At 49.8% G+C, this 16157-nt stretch overlaps 2 protein-coding genes across 4 annotated transcripts; both read left to right on the top strand.

Moving 5' to 3' along the window:
* Positions 1–1496: 1496 nt before the first annotated feature.
* Positions 1497–9434, top strand: LOC308547798 (uncharacterized protein). Of its 3 annotated transcripts, none has more exons than XM_081118638.1 (4): positions 1497–1569; positions 3319–3360; positions 4659–4785; positions 6383–9434. In XM_081118638.1, the coding sequence occupies exons 2-4, from the start codon at positions 3340–3342 to the stop codon at positions 8056–8058; spliced, it is 1824 nt and encodes a 607-aa protein (XP_080974764.1). In that variant the 5' UTR covers positions 1497–1569; positions 3319–3339; the 3' UTR covers positions 8059–9434. The 3 variants fall into 3 exon arrangements, with proteins under 3 accessions (XP_080974764.1, XP_080974766.1, XP_080974765.1); XM_081118640.1 differs by having other exon boundaries at positions 1513–1734; XM_081118639.1 differs by lacking the exon at positions 1497–1569 and adding an exon at positions 2403–2474.
* A 790-nt stretch (positions 9435–10224) lies between these two features.
* LOC308547800 (uncharacterized protein) lies at positions 10225–14929 on the top strand. The gene is made up of 4 exons (XM_081118643.1): positions 10225–10241; positions 11666–11707; positions 12116–12242; positions 13416–14929. Exons 2-4 carry the CDS (start codon positions 11672–11674, stop codon positions 14822–14824), a joined length of 1572 nt encoding a protein of 523 aa, XP_080974769.1. The 5' UTR covers positions 10225–10241; positions 11666–11671; the 3' UTR covers positions 14825–14929.
* The last annotated feature ends 1228 nt before the right edge of the window (positions 14930–16157 follow it).

Raw genomic sequence — 16157 nt, 5'->3', positions numbered from 1 at the left:
CTGAATTTTAGAGGTTTGTGAGTATTTGCTAATTTTCAGAAGCTGGGAGTTACTGGAATGAGGCCGTTGCTGACTGCTGGCTTTCACAGGTCATGTGAAGTTAGCTGTCATCTTGGTGTCTTGTTCATGACTTTGGAATTTGGCCAAAGAACAGTAATTTCCTTTCCTGGGTATGAAAAACAAGCACTTTGTTAGTCCTCTCTTTTGTTCTTCCCCAGTCAAACCTGCAGGGGACATACCATAAGGCATATCCCTAAGGTTATTTAGGCGGATGTGATTTTGAGCTAGTGTTGCCACTAAGTGATTTAATTGCCAATTGCAGTGAGAGAGAAAATTAGCTCTAACTACTGACTTTTTGTAATTTTTTGTAAAAAACCAAATACAGAATATTTAGGGCATCCTGACAATGTCAGTACAGGCAGGCCTATGCCTTATGTACTACTACTGTACCTGAAACCTGAGTGCTCATTGAATGTCGGTAGATCAGTAAACATACAACAGTACAACATCGCTATTCATTTTTACCTTTCTGGCAACTCTTTAAATGTAGTTTTTACCTTTCCCTTCAAGCTGTTAATGTGCAATGTTTTCAAGTATTAAAAATAATCGCTTTTTAGGACAAAACCCTGAGTGAGGCCAAGGTTCCGGGAAGCCACTGTCTCAGCCTCATTCCCTGACTTCAGACTCAGTGCCTCTCACTTGTCCCATATATTTCTCTACAACCATTTCTGTCACTTTCCTTGGAAGGTTACAAAATCACTGTTAATAACATTTAGTAATAGCCATTTTATAAGTGTTTTTCCAGAGATAAGCTCAACTCCCTGGCAGACACTGTCGCTGCAATTACCGCTGAAATGATAAACCACCTCCGAGCAACGAGGCGAGGTCAGAGCTACCCAAACCTTTATCACAGGGAAAGGAGGTCAAGTTCTCAGAAGGGCAGACGCCGTCCCAGCAGAACTCCCAGCGCCTCTCACGGTCTCCCTGGGCCGGTGTCCAGAGTCAGGAGCGACCCGCCTACTGAGACGCGCAGGTAACGGCAGGGGAACTACGTTACCCAGAAGGCAGTGCGGAGGCGGCGGCGACCAGCCAATGAGCGAGCCGTCTGGGGGCGGGGCTTCAGAGGCCCGCTTGTGACGCGAGAGGCTCGGCGGTTCAGAGAGTCCTGAGTGTTCAGTCGGGACGGAGGTGGGTGGGGCACCTCTAACGTGCCTGACGTCGTGGACGGCTTTATGAGAAATCTGGCTTTGTCCCCTTTAAGCGCAAGCGACGCCGCGCCCTCTTTTTGGAGCCACGGAACTCTTTTCACAGCCCGCCCCCCCGCCTCGTCACTTGGCCTTTATCCGCCACTTCTAGGGAGTGCGACGTACCAGCGGCTGGGAAAAACTACAATACCCAGAAGCCTTTTCGGTGCGCGACGGCCCACTGAGCCAATGAGGGCTTCGGTGAGGTGCGCTGCTGCGTGCGCATTGCTCGGAGGCGGGACTTCCGCTTTTTGTGTGTTGTGTTTTTTCCCCCGGTTGTCATTTCGGTCGCTCTCGGGCTGTTCACCGGGTCGGCGGCTCAGAGGTGAGGCTTCGGGAGGAAAAGCCGAGGCTGAGGCGCTGTCCCCGCGGCGCCGAGGTGGCGGAGGCCCGACGGAGCCCGCTGGCCGCGGCGGCGCCCTGTTCCCGCCCCGTCGGCCCCGCTCCTCCCGCAGGCCGGCGGCGGGGCGCCCCGAGGAGCCCGCCTGAGGTGGGTGCCGCGTCCCCCGCCTCCCCGCGCGGGTCCGGCTCGAGTGGGAGCCCGGATGGAGGGGCGCCGCCCGGGTCCGCCGGTGAGGACGGGCCGCGTTTCCTCGGGCGGCCGGAGCGCTGGGGACCCGGGGCCAGGAGCGTCGCGTCCCCGCCTGCGCGGCTTCCGCTGTGGGCGGCGGGGCGGAGGGGCTGCCCGAGCTGGGCCGTTAAAACGGGTCCAAGCGAGACGGGAACGCCGGGGAAGGACGGCGGGGCCCGGCCAGGCTGGGGGCGGTCAGGGGACGTGGGATGAGATTCCGGGAGAACTTCATGGAGCCGACGGGGTTGTCTGCTGCAAAAAAAATAGGGTTTCAAGCAAAAGTAAGGCGTAAACCGGCATCCCAGGTACTTTTGGCCGAGCGTGTGGAAGTACAGAGGAGATGGGGAGTCGACGAGTGGAGCGGGGCTGGGGGGAGAGCGGGAGCTGCAGTTGGGACGTGTGGGTCCTGGGATGTACCAGGGTGGCGGTGTCAGGACATGGAGATGTCACATGTGGAGGGCAACAGAGGGGTTGGAAAGAGGGAGGATTGGCGACATCAGAGCCAAGGAGAGTGTGGGCCTGGCGGGTGGCTCAGCTGGTTAGAGCATCGTGGGGACCCACCTAGGATGCGTGTTTGATCCCCATTCAGGGCACATGCAAGAATCAACCAGTGATGCATCATTAAGTGGAACAACAAGCCATGTTTCTCTCTCTCTAAAGTAAGTTTTTAGTCTTTTAAAAATATTTTTTATTGATTTCAGAGAGAGGAAGGGAGAGAGAAACATCCATGATGAGAGAGCCATTGATCGGCTGCCCCCTGCACGCCCCCTACTGGGGATCCAGCCCGCAACCCGGGCATGAGCCCTGACCGGGAATGGAACCTCTATCTCCTGGATCCTAGGTCGATGCTCAACCTCTGAAGCCATGCCGGCTGGGCTAAAATTAGCTTTAAAAAAGATATTTTTATTGACTTAAACACTAATGAACCAGCATCTCTCTAAATATGTACACACAGGTAGGCAGTTAGAAATGAACCTATTTGCCCTGGCCAGTTGGTTAGAGTGTAGACCCCATATACCACGGTTGTGGTTTGATTCCAGGGCAATAAGTTCAATTTATGCAAACACTTTATAATTGGTTTGTTGTTAATTTACCTCTGAGCATTTGCTTACTATGTAGTTTTGGATATGAATATTCTAAAACCTTAAAAAGCGGTAAAAGTAAAGACCCCAAATTTCAAAACCTTACCACGTCATTTGCACTGAAAATGTATAGAAACTGTTGATCCTGTGACAATAATAGCCGATCATCACATGTATTCCTTACATTTGATACCATTGTGAGCCCTATGGAGTTGGAAGCATTCTGACCTCCATGAGCATTTTCTTGTCTCTGAGTCCTCCAGGGTCACCCAGCTGGTAAGAGGCAGCACTGCTTTCTGAGGAGCTGAGTATAGCCCATCAGGCTGAGATCTCTTAGTTCCAGGGCAGGGGTGGTGGTCCAGTTCAGCTAGTAGGATCCCACCATGGTTATCCCTTTCTCATGGCCGCCTTCTTCCCACAGGGTCCCAGGGCAGTGGCAGAAATGCTTATGGACCCTACACAGGTGAGTGGAGGGTGTGCTTGCTGTTAACCCATCTCAATTACCAGCCTAATGGTTTTGCCACCTCGATATATATACCCTCAGGGAATGGCAGCGTCCTGAAACTTCTCCTATCCTTCTCATGCTCTTGAGTCTGAAGACCATGTATGTTCACCAGGCCCAAGATTTTATATCTAGGCCCAGGTTATATGGACCAGTTCCTGTTTCTGACAGCCTACGATGGTATAAGGTGTAAGATGTGGCAGGCATTCCTAGCTGGTGGCTCAGTTGATTAGAGTGTTGCCCAATACGCCAGTGTTGCGGGTTTGATCCCCAGTCATGACACATACAAGGAGCAACCAATATGCATAAATAAGTGGAACAACAAAATGATCAAAATGATGTTCCTCACTCTCCCTCTCCCTTCCTCTCTCTCTAAAAATTAATAAAATAAAATTTTGAAAAAGATGTGGCAGGGAGTCTTAGACATAGGAATTAGAGTGTTCAGGCACAAGCAGGTGAGGTTTAGCTGGATGTTAAGGGAACTGCAGGTCTCTGTTATACCTGATGGGAATGGGGAGCCTGGTGGACGGGGAGGAGGGAGTGCAAAGGTATCTGGTCTTGAATGACAGTCTGAGGTTCTGGGCCTCTAATCTGAGGTTGGTGGGAAGTTTTGAAGGGGAAGAGGAAGGTGCTGTGACCCAGGTTTTAATAGGCTCCCTCTGGCTGCAGAGTGGGAGACAGACTAGGGGCATGAGTGAAGGCAGGGAGACCTGGCAAGAATTTCTTGCACCAGTCCAGGTGCCTGCCAGTGGTGGCTACCCAAGAGTGGTGGCTGTAGAGGTAGAGGAGTGGTTGGTTTCTGGATGTGTTCTGGACTAGAGCTGCCCATATTTTATGATGGGGAGGACGAAGGAGACAAGGTGGGATAAAAGGAAGAACCAGGGATGACCTCAGATTGTTTTACCTTGTTAGGAAGGATGGATGCTTCATCAGCTAAAATGGGGGACGTCAGTGGGATGAAGAATTTTCAGATGGAACACGAAGAGTCACTTTTTGTCCATGTCACAAATGTTCCAGAGACTGCAAGGGGAGGTGTCAGTGGGCACTCTCACACAGAGGTCTGGGGTTCAGGGGATGGGTACAGATTAGAGAGCCACAACACAGTGGTTGGTGTTCAGACAGTGGGCTCTGAATCACAGGGGAGATATCAAAGAATTGGGCCGTTAGTGTGGCCTATAATTAATGAATGGCAAATACAGAATCAAAGGAAACACAGAACAAGAAACAGCTCATATACTAAACTGTACTCATTTTTACAGGGCCTTGTGGTCTTTGAGGACGTGGCCATCCATTTCTCCCAGGAGGAGTGGGGGCTTCTTGATGAGGCTCAGAGACGCCTGTACCACAATGTGATGCTGGAGAACTTTGCACTTTTGTCCTCTGTAGGTAAGGCCCTCACACCCACCCCAGGGTCCTGGGCTGGGCTCTGTTCTTCCCCTTTCCAGGAGTAGCTCTGTCCTTCCCACGAGACTGGGTGCTACCTCCTCTCCTGGTTTCCTGTCACATGTGTTGTTAGTGCCAGGGCCAGGCTGTGTGCACTGTCCCCAAGCAGCCCCATCCCTGTTGCTCTGAATCCTCACAAGACAGAGCTGGCCTGTCCCTGGTTGGGTCACTCAGTCTACATGCTGGAAACTTGGTGCCCCAGGCTTTCCCCTCCTCTTACTGACATTTCTTGGGGTCTGCCTGTGCCAGGAATTTTAGGCATCAATGTAGTTACTGATTTTAGGGACCACTGGGTTGTATCTACTGTCTGTCCTGTGAAGTTCTTATGATGTTAGGACAATGGATGTCCTGTGTTGGATTGCTCTGGGCTCATGCTGGCCACTGTCTTTTCTGCTTTTACCCAGAACTAGACTCTTTCAGTTGCCACATCAGTGTTCACCTTGAGCCACGGAGAGGACCCTGGGTGCCTGGTGGGACAGACACTAGTACATCAATGACAAGAGATGCTCAAAAGTATATGGTCCTATTTCGAAGGAGCTGGGAAAGGGTGTGGTGTCAGAGCTGGGAACCTGTTCTTTGTTCATCACTGTTTGATGCCAAGACCAGTGGCCACAGCTCATTTCTACTCTTTTCCCCCAATTTTTCTACTCCAGCTTATAATCCCTTTCTGCCACACTCCAACAACACCTATGTGGCTTTCATCCCCCTGCCACCCCCATTCTGCTTCACTGCTCCCTTTGTACTGGACTGCACTTAAGATGTCATGAGATCTGCACATATCCTTAAATAGTCCTTGAATGGCAATATTTCTGTCATAGTCAGGCAGTTCTAGGGCTGGATACCACTTTCTACACAGTGCTCACCAGTCACCAGATACCATGACCTTGTTGAAAGCCATTTGCAGAGAAGTGACTTAGAAACCCTGCCTCTCCTCCCTGCACAGGACCTGATATGTTCTGAGTATGTGTGTGTGTCTCCCCCACCCACAATTCATATGTTGAAAACCTCATGCCCAAAGTGAAGATGTAGGAGATGGGGCCTTTGGGGGTGACTAGGTCATGAGGGCAGAGCCCTCATGAATGAGATTAGTGTTCTTATAAAAGAGACCCCACCAAGCTCCATAGCCCCTTCCACTATGTGAGGAATCAAAGAGAAGTCTGCAGCCTGGAAGAGGGCCCTTATCTGATCGTGCTGGCACCCTGATCTTAGAATTCCAGCCTCCAGAACTCTGAGAGAGAAATTTCTGTTGCTTATAAGTTTATTGTTGGTAGATTACAACCCAGTCTGTGGTATTTTGCTACGGCAGCCTGATGGATTAAGGTATTGCCTGTCTTGAGTCCTTCCCCATCGCCAAGGCTGTTATCATATGAGCTTCCCAGGCCCAGCTCTGCACAGTAGGCCTTCTTCCCACTGGCCCTGGGCCCCCTTAGACAGCAGTCCCATGGACTTATCTGTTGGTGTGTCTGATGCACATTTCCAGTGAGGCTTCCCTCTCCCACCAAAGTCAACATGCACTTCACTGGCATTTCTCTGCTTACAGGTAGTTGGCATGGAGCCCAGGATGAGCAGGCACCTGTGGAGCAAGGTGATTCTATTGGAGACTCACAGATCAGGACTCCAAAGCCAGATCTTTCCACCCAGAAGGCCAAGTCCTATGAGATGCAAGATATTTTGCAACTGGCCGAGTACAATGGGATGTACCGTGATCAAGGCCTACACATTTGTGGGACAAATCTTTACCAGCAGCAAATGGAGCAGATGGGAGACAAAGTCTCCAGAAGGGATGAAGGGAGGCCTTCATCTGTGATAAATGGCAGTGTTCACATGACAGAGAGGACCTTAGCATGCAGCGAAGATGGGAAGGACTTCCCAGCTAGCACAGGACTCCTCCAGCACCTGGCTCCTCACAGTGGGTGGAAGCCACATGGGGACACTGAGTGCAGAGAGGCCTTTGGAAATGGACAGAATGATTACAAGTGCTCTCAGTGTGGGAAAGGCTTCAGCAGAAAACAGATACTTGTGCAGCACCAGAAAATCCACACTGGAGTAAGGCCTTATGAGTGCAGCAAATGTGGGATGGCCTTCATTAGGAAGTTCCACCTTGCTCAGCACCAGAGAGTCCACACTGGAGAAAAACCTTTTAAGTGCAGTGAATGTGGCAAATTTTTTAGGTACAAGTCCACACTCATTGGTCACCAGAGAGTCCACACTGGATCAAGCCCTTACGAGTGTAGCAAATGTGGGGAATTCTTTAAGTATAAAGCCAACTTCATGAAACATCAGAGAATTCACGATGGAGAATGGCCTTATGAGTGCAGAGAATGTGGAAAATTCTTTAGGTACAACTACAGACTGATAAGACATGAGAGAGTTCACACTGGAGAAAGGCCTTATGAATGCAGTGAGTGTGGGAAATTTTTCAGGTACAGCTCCACATTCATTAGACACCAGAGAGTTCACACCACAGAAAAGTCTTATGGTTGCAGCGAATGTGGCAAGTTCTTTCGGTACAACTCCACACTCATCAAACATCAGAGAGTCCACACTGGAGAAAGGCCTTATGAGTGCAGTGAATGTGGGAAGTTCTTTAGGTACACTTCCACACTCATTAGACATCAGAGAGTTCACACTGTTGAAAGGCCTTATGAGTGCAGCTTATGTGGGGAATTCTTTAGGTACAAGTCCAAGCTCATTAAACATTGGCAAAATCACACTGGAGCAAGGCCTTACGAGTGCAGCGAATGTGGGAAAGCCTTTAGGTACCACTGCAGACTCATTAGACATAAGAGAGTCCACACTGGAGAAAGGCCATATGAATGCAGTGAGTGTGGGAAATTCTTTCGATACAACTCCAACCTCATTAAACATTGGAGAAATCACACTGGAGAGAGGCCTTATGAGTGCAGCGAATGCGGGAAAGCCTTTAGCCACAGACATATACTTGTTGAGCATCAAAAAATCCATACTGGAGAGAGGCCTTATGAGTGCAGCAAATGTCAGAAGGCCTTCATTAGAAAGTCCCACCTTGTTCATCACCAGAAAATCCACAATCAAGCCAGGTCTGTGAGCACCGTGAATGTGGGGAACTCCTCAGCTACAACTCCATCTTCATTAAACAGAATTCACACTGGCAAAGACCTTGTGAGTGCAGAGAATATGGTAAATCTTTTAGGTAACACTCTAAACTCATTACACTGGAGAAGCACCACTTTATGAGTTCATATTGGATTAGGGCCTTCTGAGTACAACAAGAATATCTTTAGGTGCAACTCCAGCCCCATAACACATCGGAGATTTCACAATGGAGAAAGACGGTATGAGTGCAGTGAATATGGGTATTTGTTCAGCTAAAGTTCCAACCACATTCTGGCACCAAAAGTTCATGCCAGGGAGAATATTGCAGATGGTGAAAAACTTTGGCCAAATATCTGCTTTAATTTATCCCCGGGAACTACTGTTAAATAGTTTGTTCTTCTTTAACATTTTTAAAATTGTGGTAAAATACATGTAACAAAGTTTACCCTCTAGCATTTTAATTGTACAGTTTAGTCATGTTAAAAAGTCACATATTTGTGCAACTAATCTCCAGCATTTTTTTTCTTGCAAAACTGCAACACAAAGTTTGTACTCATTGAACAACGCCTCCTACCCTTGCCCTATTGCACTAGGCAACCACATTCTACTTTCTGTCTCTGAATTTGACTACTCTAGATACTTCATCTAAGTGGAATCATACAGTATTTGTGTTCTTGTGAGTGGCTTATTTTGCTTAGCATGATTTCCCTACGTTGAAGCACTTGTCAACATTTTTTTCTATTTTTAGAAGGAATTGGGGTTGATCCACCTAAGACATGGGGAATGGTGCTTGATGGAGTCAGTACAGCATTGCCAGATGTTATGATATTTCGAGAGGAAGAGGAGATATAGATTTTATATGAAATCTTACCTGCTTTATTGATACATTGACATAAGTTGTATTTATTAATAGTTAAAATGTATTTTCATAGTATGTGTGCACAATGGGACCGTCACCAAAGTCATGAAAATGAATATATCCATTGCCCTATAGTGTTTTTTAAAATTGATTTTTTGGGAGAGCGAAACATATATTTTTGTTGTTCCACTTATGTATGTGCCCTGACCAGGGATCTAACCCACAACCTTGGCTTATGAGGATGATGTTCTAACCAATTGAGCTACCAGGCCAGGGTGAGTTTTCATTGGATTCTTTATATTCTTTCTCCCAGCCATACTCAACTTGCCATCCCCAGGTACACTAGTTTGCATTTCTAGAATTTTGTATAAAAAATCTTTACAGTTACTCTTGTATGGCTGCTTTTACTCAGCGCGCATATACATATATATTTAGTATTATTTGTTGTGTGTGCAAAAGCGTGGCCTCTAATAAGAAGCCAGGTTCTGTTACCTAGTAAGGGTGGCACGTGTACAAACAACAAAGGTGCTTTTTTATGTTCTGACAATCGGTGAGAGAAATAGTTTTTTAAAGTGGGAAAGTGAAGTTTAACAAATTTAAGTTCCGTTTCATGAATTCATTATCAATAAAAATTTTTGAATCATCTGCCTCGTACATAAGCATATAGATTTGTCTCTTTTTGTTTGTTTTTTCTAGTAATTGTTTTTTAGAGAGGAGAGAGAGAGAAACAGATCGGTTGCCTCCTGCATGTGCCCAGACTGGGGAGCGAACCTAGGTATGTGCGCTGACGGTAATCAAACCCATAACCTTTTGGTGCACAGGAGGATGCTGGCACCAACTGACCACCCAGCCGGGGCTCAGATTCTATTTCTGACACTTGTGCTAGACGGTGTCCCAGGGAAACCTAGGTACGGCCCCTTTAAGAGTCACGAAGCCCAGCTACAGCCTTGGAGCGGGGAACTCCACTTCCCAGCGCCCCTCGCGTCTCCTGTGGGCTTTTACCGCCAAACTCAAAAATAACCGCCGCGACGCTGGGAGAACTACCTTACCCAGAAGGCTCTGCGGCAACCGATGACCCCGATCCAGGCCAATGAGAGCTTAGCGTGGAAGCGTTTACGTGCACACGCACACTGGGGGCGGGACTTCCGGTGGCGTCCTCCAGGCTGTGGGCTCTGCTTGTTTTCGGGGTTCTCCTCTTTCTTAGGGCGGCGGAGCTCTGGGGCCGGGCCTAGGAGACCGAGCCCGCTGCCCGGGGCGGCGGAGGCCCGACGGGGCCCGCTGGCCGCGGCGCCCAGTTCCCGCCCCGTCGCCCCCGCTCCTCCCGCAGGCAGGCGGCGGGGCGCGCCGAGGAGCCCGCCTGAGGTGGGTGCCGGGTCCGCCGCCTCCCCGCGCGGCTCCCGCCCCGAGTCGGAGCCCAGATGGAGGGGCGCCGCCCGGGTCCGCGCCTCAGGCCCGTGTCCGCCGGGTGAGGACGGGCCGCTGGCGCCCTGGGGCCTCTGTGTCTGGGGGGCAGGGGCGAAGAGCGTCGCCTCTAGTCCCCCCGGCGCCGCTGAGCTTCTTGAACGGCCGTGATGCCGTGATTTCTAAAGCGTGGGTTTGGTCATTCAGGCGCAAAAATACACTTTCCTATGTATTGACGTGGACGTGGCTTTCCTCACGTTCCTGGCCCCCAGCGCCCCAAGCCCTGGGCACCCCCTGGGTGTGGACGTCGGTTGAGGCGCCTCTGGGCCCTGGGAAAGCTGCGGAGGGCGGGACTGGCGGGGGGGAGGCCTGTGATTGGAGGGCGGGCACCTTCGGTCCCGCCCCCCGACTTCCGGAGGGGAGCGGCGGTGGAGGTTCAGTCAGTCCCCGCCGGCGGTGCGGGTTTAGTGAACCCTCCGTAGAACCCCTGAAGGTCGGGGGTCAGAGAGCCCGTGACGATGCGGGACGAGAGCACCTGGAGGGAGCGTGGGCGCTGCCTGCCCGCTTTCCGCGCCTTGCCCTGTGCGTCTCCGTGCGATCCTGAGTTACCGCCTTTTGCATGAACGGGTAGCTTAGCTTAGTAAGGAGCTTGTTTCCCGGTGTCCTGTGGGCCGTCCTGGCAAAGGAACGGACCCCGAGGAGGGGATCTTAGGAAGCCCCGATTTACCGGTGGGCTTGCGACTGGCGTCTGAATTGAGTTGCCGAGGGAGGGGCCGTGGGAACCCCCAGTCTATAAACAGTTGTTCGGAAAGGCGGATGCAGCCGAGGCTTTCAGCTGGCATCCCACGGGTGGGGAGGCACTCCTCCCCTCTCCCCCCATCACCCAGGGATATGTTTATTGATTTGAGAGAGAAACACTGATTGGTTGCCTGCCGGGAACACAGAGTCCCCAGCCAGGGATGGAACACGCCACCTAGGTAGATGCCATGACCCAGAATGGAGCCTGAAACCTTTCTGATGCCGGTGATTAGCTCCCACCAGCTTAGCCACCTGCGGGGGCGGGGGAGGGGCAGCCTTGTAGGACGGAGCCCTTAACCTGTGGAATCTGATGCTGTTTCTGGGTAAACAGGTAGAATTGAGGTGACTTTTCAGATACTTTGCTGGTGTCCGAGAATTGCTTGGTGTTGTGTGGAAACGACCCCCCCGCCCCATATTGGAATTGGGTCCCAGAACCTAATTTAGGGGAATATCCAGATTTGAAGTTGAAAGTTGTTAAAAAGCGAATGAGAAATGGAAGCAGGGAAACTGGGAAGTAGGACCAGCAGTAGACTTCAGGAGGATCATGGGAGGGGCTGGATGGGAGAGGTGTGGGTAGACCATCTGGCTGAGATTGCTTATCTCCAGGGCAGGGCAAGGGTGGTGGTCCAGCTGAGTTAGCAGGATCCTACTGTGGTTACCCCCTTTCTCATGGCAACCTTCTTCCCACAGGATCCCATGGCAGTGGCAGAAATGCTTACAGACCCTGCTCAGGTAAGTGGAGCCTATTTCAGGCTCCCACCCATCGTAATTATCCCCGACAGTGTAGGCACCCCAACATAGGAAGTGGTGATACTCCGAGACTCTCCACCTGTTCCCCTCCGTCTCTCAGGCCTGAAAACCCTGTAGTTCCACACAGCCCATGGTCCTGAACTCAGTCCTGGGTTATATGAATCAGTTCCATTTTAGACACCGACAGGGTAAGATGTGACATGCATCGTGGGCATGGGATCCAGAAAATTCAAATGCTAGCAGGTGAGACTTAGCTGGGATGTTTAGGAAATTGCAGATTCCTGTTCCATCTGATGGGGTAGGGAGTGGAGTGGCAGGAGGATGTGTGGGTAACGACATGATCCTGGAGAGAGAAGCTGCACATTGATTGAACTGTCTCCATTTTTACAGGGCCGTGTGGTCTTTGAGGACGTGGCCATCCATTTCTCCCAGGAGGAGTGGGGGCTCCTTGATGAGGCTCAGAGACGCCTGTACCACAATGTGATGCTGGAGAACTTTGCACTTTTGTCCTTTGTAGGTAAGGCCCTCACACCCACCCCAGGGTCCTGGGCTGGGCTCTGTTCTTCCCTTTCCAGGGGCAGATCTGTCCCTCTGACAAAATCATGGGTGCTACTTTCTCTCCTGCTTTCCTGGCAGATGTGTTGTTGGTGCCAGGGCCAGGCTGTGTGGACTGTCCCTGCTGTCCCCAAGCAGCCCCATCCCTGCTGCTCTGAGTCCTGACAAGACAGCGCTGAGGAGTCAGAAATCTTGAAATTTGTGTGAGATCCCTCGGAGCTGGCCTATCCCTGGTTGTGTTTCTCAGTGTAGATGCTGGATCCTTTCCCTTCCTTTTTACTGACACACTTAGAGGTTTTCTGTGCCAGGAATTTCAGCCCCTAATGTGGTCACTGCTTGTGGGGACGACTGGCTTGTTTTTTTAAAGGCTATCTGAAGGTTTTGTAATTTTAGAATGTGGATGTCATGGGGTAGGTAGCTCTGGATGTGTGTTGTCCATGGCCTCTTTCTGTCTTTCCCCTTGACTGGCCTCTTCCAGGCCCAGGTAGTTGTTCATCTTGAGCAACAAGGAAGGCCCAGGTTGCCTGACAGGGTCACTATTACTTCTGCAATGTCAGGAGAGGCTCAAAGGAACGAGGCCCTGATATATGGGAGCTGGGAAATGATGAGCTGTCGGAGCTGGGTCCCATGTACACTGGGCACCTGTCTTGTGCCCACCACTGTCTGACACTGTAGACAGAGGCCACACATCACTACTAATTTTTCTTTCCCACTGATATTTCAACTCCAACTTCCGGCCCCTGCTCCTACCCACTCCCTTCCACTGCTGCCTTTTGCAGTGCCCTCAACATTTGATCTACACTGAAGGTGTAGTGATGTCCTCACATGTCCTTAAATAATCCTTGAAGCTCCTGTGTCGAAATCGGACGTGTCTGGGTCTGAAAGCCATTTCCAGAGGAGTGACCTAGAGACCCTGCCTCTCATCCCTACCGTGTCTCTTCCTCGTGTCATCAGGGCTCTTTCATTGTGAGCTTCCCAGGCCCAGCTCTACCGAGTGGGCTTCCTCTCACTGCTTCTAGGCCCCTTGCCTGTCAGCATTCCCTAATCCATGGGTGTGTCTGGCACACACTTTTGATGGGGCTGCATCCTCCCACCAAAGTCAGTATGTGCTTCACCAGTATCTCTCTGCTCACAGGTAGTTGGCCTGGAGCCCAGGATGAGGAGGCACCTTTGGAGTCAGGTGGTCCTGCGGGAGTGTCACAGGTCCGGACTCCAAAGCCAGCTCCGTCCACCCAGAAGTCTCATTCTTGTGAGATGTGTGGCCCACTGTTGAAAGACATTTTGCACCTGGCTGAGCTGGACGGAACACACCCTCAGCAAGTGGTGTGCACGTGTGTGGCCAGTCTTTCCCAGTCCCATGAGGAGCAGAGTGGAAAGAAACTGTCTGGATGGGATGAGCAGAGGCCTTCACTTGTGAGGAACTGTAGTGTTCACATGGCAGAGAGGACCTTGACATGCAGGGAGGGTGGAGAGGACTTTGCAGCCAGCTCAGGCCCTCCTGTGCACCAGGCCGCTCACAGTGGAGGGAAGCCCCACGACACTGAGGGCAGGGAGAACCTGGGAAGTGGGCAGAATGGTTACAAGTGTGATGACTGTGACAAAGCCTTTAGCCACAAGCACATACTTGTTGCGCACCAGAAAATGCACATGCGGACAAGGCTCTACGAGCGCCTCGACTGTGGGGAGCTCTTTAGTCAAAGGTCTGGCCTCATTGACCAGCAGAGAGTTCACAGCAGGCCAATGCGTTATGAGTGCAGTCAGTGTGGGAAATGTGTTAAAGACAGCTCCACACTCATTGTTCACCAGAGAGTTCACACTGGAGAAAAGCCATATAAATGCAGCGAATGTGGGAAATCCTTTAGGTACAGCTTCACACTCAAAAGACATCAAAGAGTTCACACTGGAGAAAGGCCTTATGAGTGCAGTGTATGCGGGAAATCTTTCATGGACATCTCCACACTTATTATTCATCAGAGAGTTCACACACGGGGAAGACGTTTTGAGTGCAGCAAATGCGGAAAGTTCTTTAGGTACCGCTTCACACTTGAGAGACATCAGAAAGCTCACAGCGGAGAACGGCCTTATGAGTGCAGTGAATGTGGGAAACTCTTTAGGCACAACTCAAATCACATCAGACATCGGAGAAACCACAGCGGGGAGAGGCCTTATGAGTGCAGTGTCTGTGGTCGACTCTTCAGCCAAAACTCCCACCTCATTCGGCACCAAAATGTCCATACCAGAGAAAAAACTTACGAATGTAGTGAATGTGGGAAATTCTTTATGGATGGCTCCACGCTCATTATTCATCAGAGAGTCCACACTGGAGAGAAGCCTTATGAGTGTGGTGAATGTGGAAAAGTCTTTAGATACAACTCCAGCCTCATTAAACATCGGAGGATTCACACAGGGGAAAAGCCCTATGAGTGCCACGAGTGCGGGAGAGGCTTTAGGCAGAATTCCCACCTGGTTCGGCACCAAGAAGTTCACAGCAAAGAGTATCACAGACCAGAAAAGACTTCAAAGAAAAGTCTGCTCTGCTCTTAGCACTGGGAAGTACTGCTATGCAGTTGTGTGTGTGTGTGTTTTTTATTTGTGTCTTAACCATATTTAAGGGTAAGGTTCAGTATTGAGATAATACATTCACATTTTTGTACAACAAACACCAAAAGTCTCTTCATCTTTTAAAACTGAAACTATAGCTATGAAACGACTACTCATCACCCCTCCCTTATCCCCCGACAGCCAACAATTTTACTTTGTGAATTTGACCACTTGAATACCTTATATAAGGAGAGTTGTAAAATTTTTATCTATTTGTGGCTTATTTCACTCAGCATAATGTCCTCAAGGTTATCCATGTAGCATGTGTCAGAATTTCCTTTTTATGTAAATACTGTTCCGTTTTATGTGTGTGCAACTTTGTCTACATCCATCCGTCAATGGACACCAGCGGCCTCCAACTTTTGGCTACTGTGAGTGATGTTGTGACCATGATTGCACAAGTACTGCTTCGAGGCCCTGCTTTCAGTTTTTTTTAGGTGTGCACCCAGAAGTGGACTTGTTCAACCACATGGTAATTCAACTCTTAATACTTTTCAGGAAGTGAGGGGCTGTTTTTCATATCAGCTGTACCATTTTAGGTTCCTACCAACAGTGTGTAAAGGTTCCAATTTCTCTGCACCCTCACCAACACTTTTTTTATTTTTTATAACTATCCCAAGGGACATGGGGTGTGACTTCACTTGGTTTTGATTTGCATTTCCTTGAGGATTAATGGTGAGCATCTTTGCGTCTGCTTGTTAGCTGTATGTTTTTGGGAGGGAAATCTATTTTAATTCTTGCCCATTTTAAAATCAGGCTTATTTTGTTGTTTAGATATAGGAGTTTTGTGTTTTTAAATTGCTTTTTTTTTTTTTAATTTTTCAATTACAGTTTACATTTAATGCGATTCTGCCCAGATTCAGATGTACAACAAAGTGACCGGAAAGCCATGCACTCTACACAGTGGTCCCCCCACTGCCCCAGGAACCCACCTGGCCACATACCCGATTATCCTGATTATCTCGATGTTGACTGTATTCAATGTAGGGGTTCCCCCTTTTTTTAAAAAAAATGTATTATTAATTTCAGAAAGAGGAAGGGAGAGAGAGAGAAACATCGATGAGAGAGTCATTGATTGGCCGCCTCCTGCATCTTGGGCATGTGCCCTGGCAGGGAATCGAAACAAGATCTCCTGGATCCTAGGTGGATGCTTGACTGCTGAGCCACGCCAGCGGGGCAAGGCTGATCTTGATGTTTACCTTTTTTTTATCCTCGCCTGAGGGTATTTTCCCTATTGCTTTTCGGAGAGAGGGAAAGAAAGAGAAACACGGATTGG

The sequence above is a fragment of the Miniopterus schreibersii genome, assembly GCF_964146895.1.
Source record: "Miniopterus schreibersii genome assembly, chromosome: 18".
NCBI lineage: Eukaryota > Metazoa > Chordata > Mammalia > Chiroptera > Miniopteridae > Miniopterus > Miniopterus schreibersii.
The sequence above is the reverse complement of the archived record's forward strand: the minus strand, read 5'-3'. Positions and strand labels throughout refer to the sequence as shown.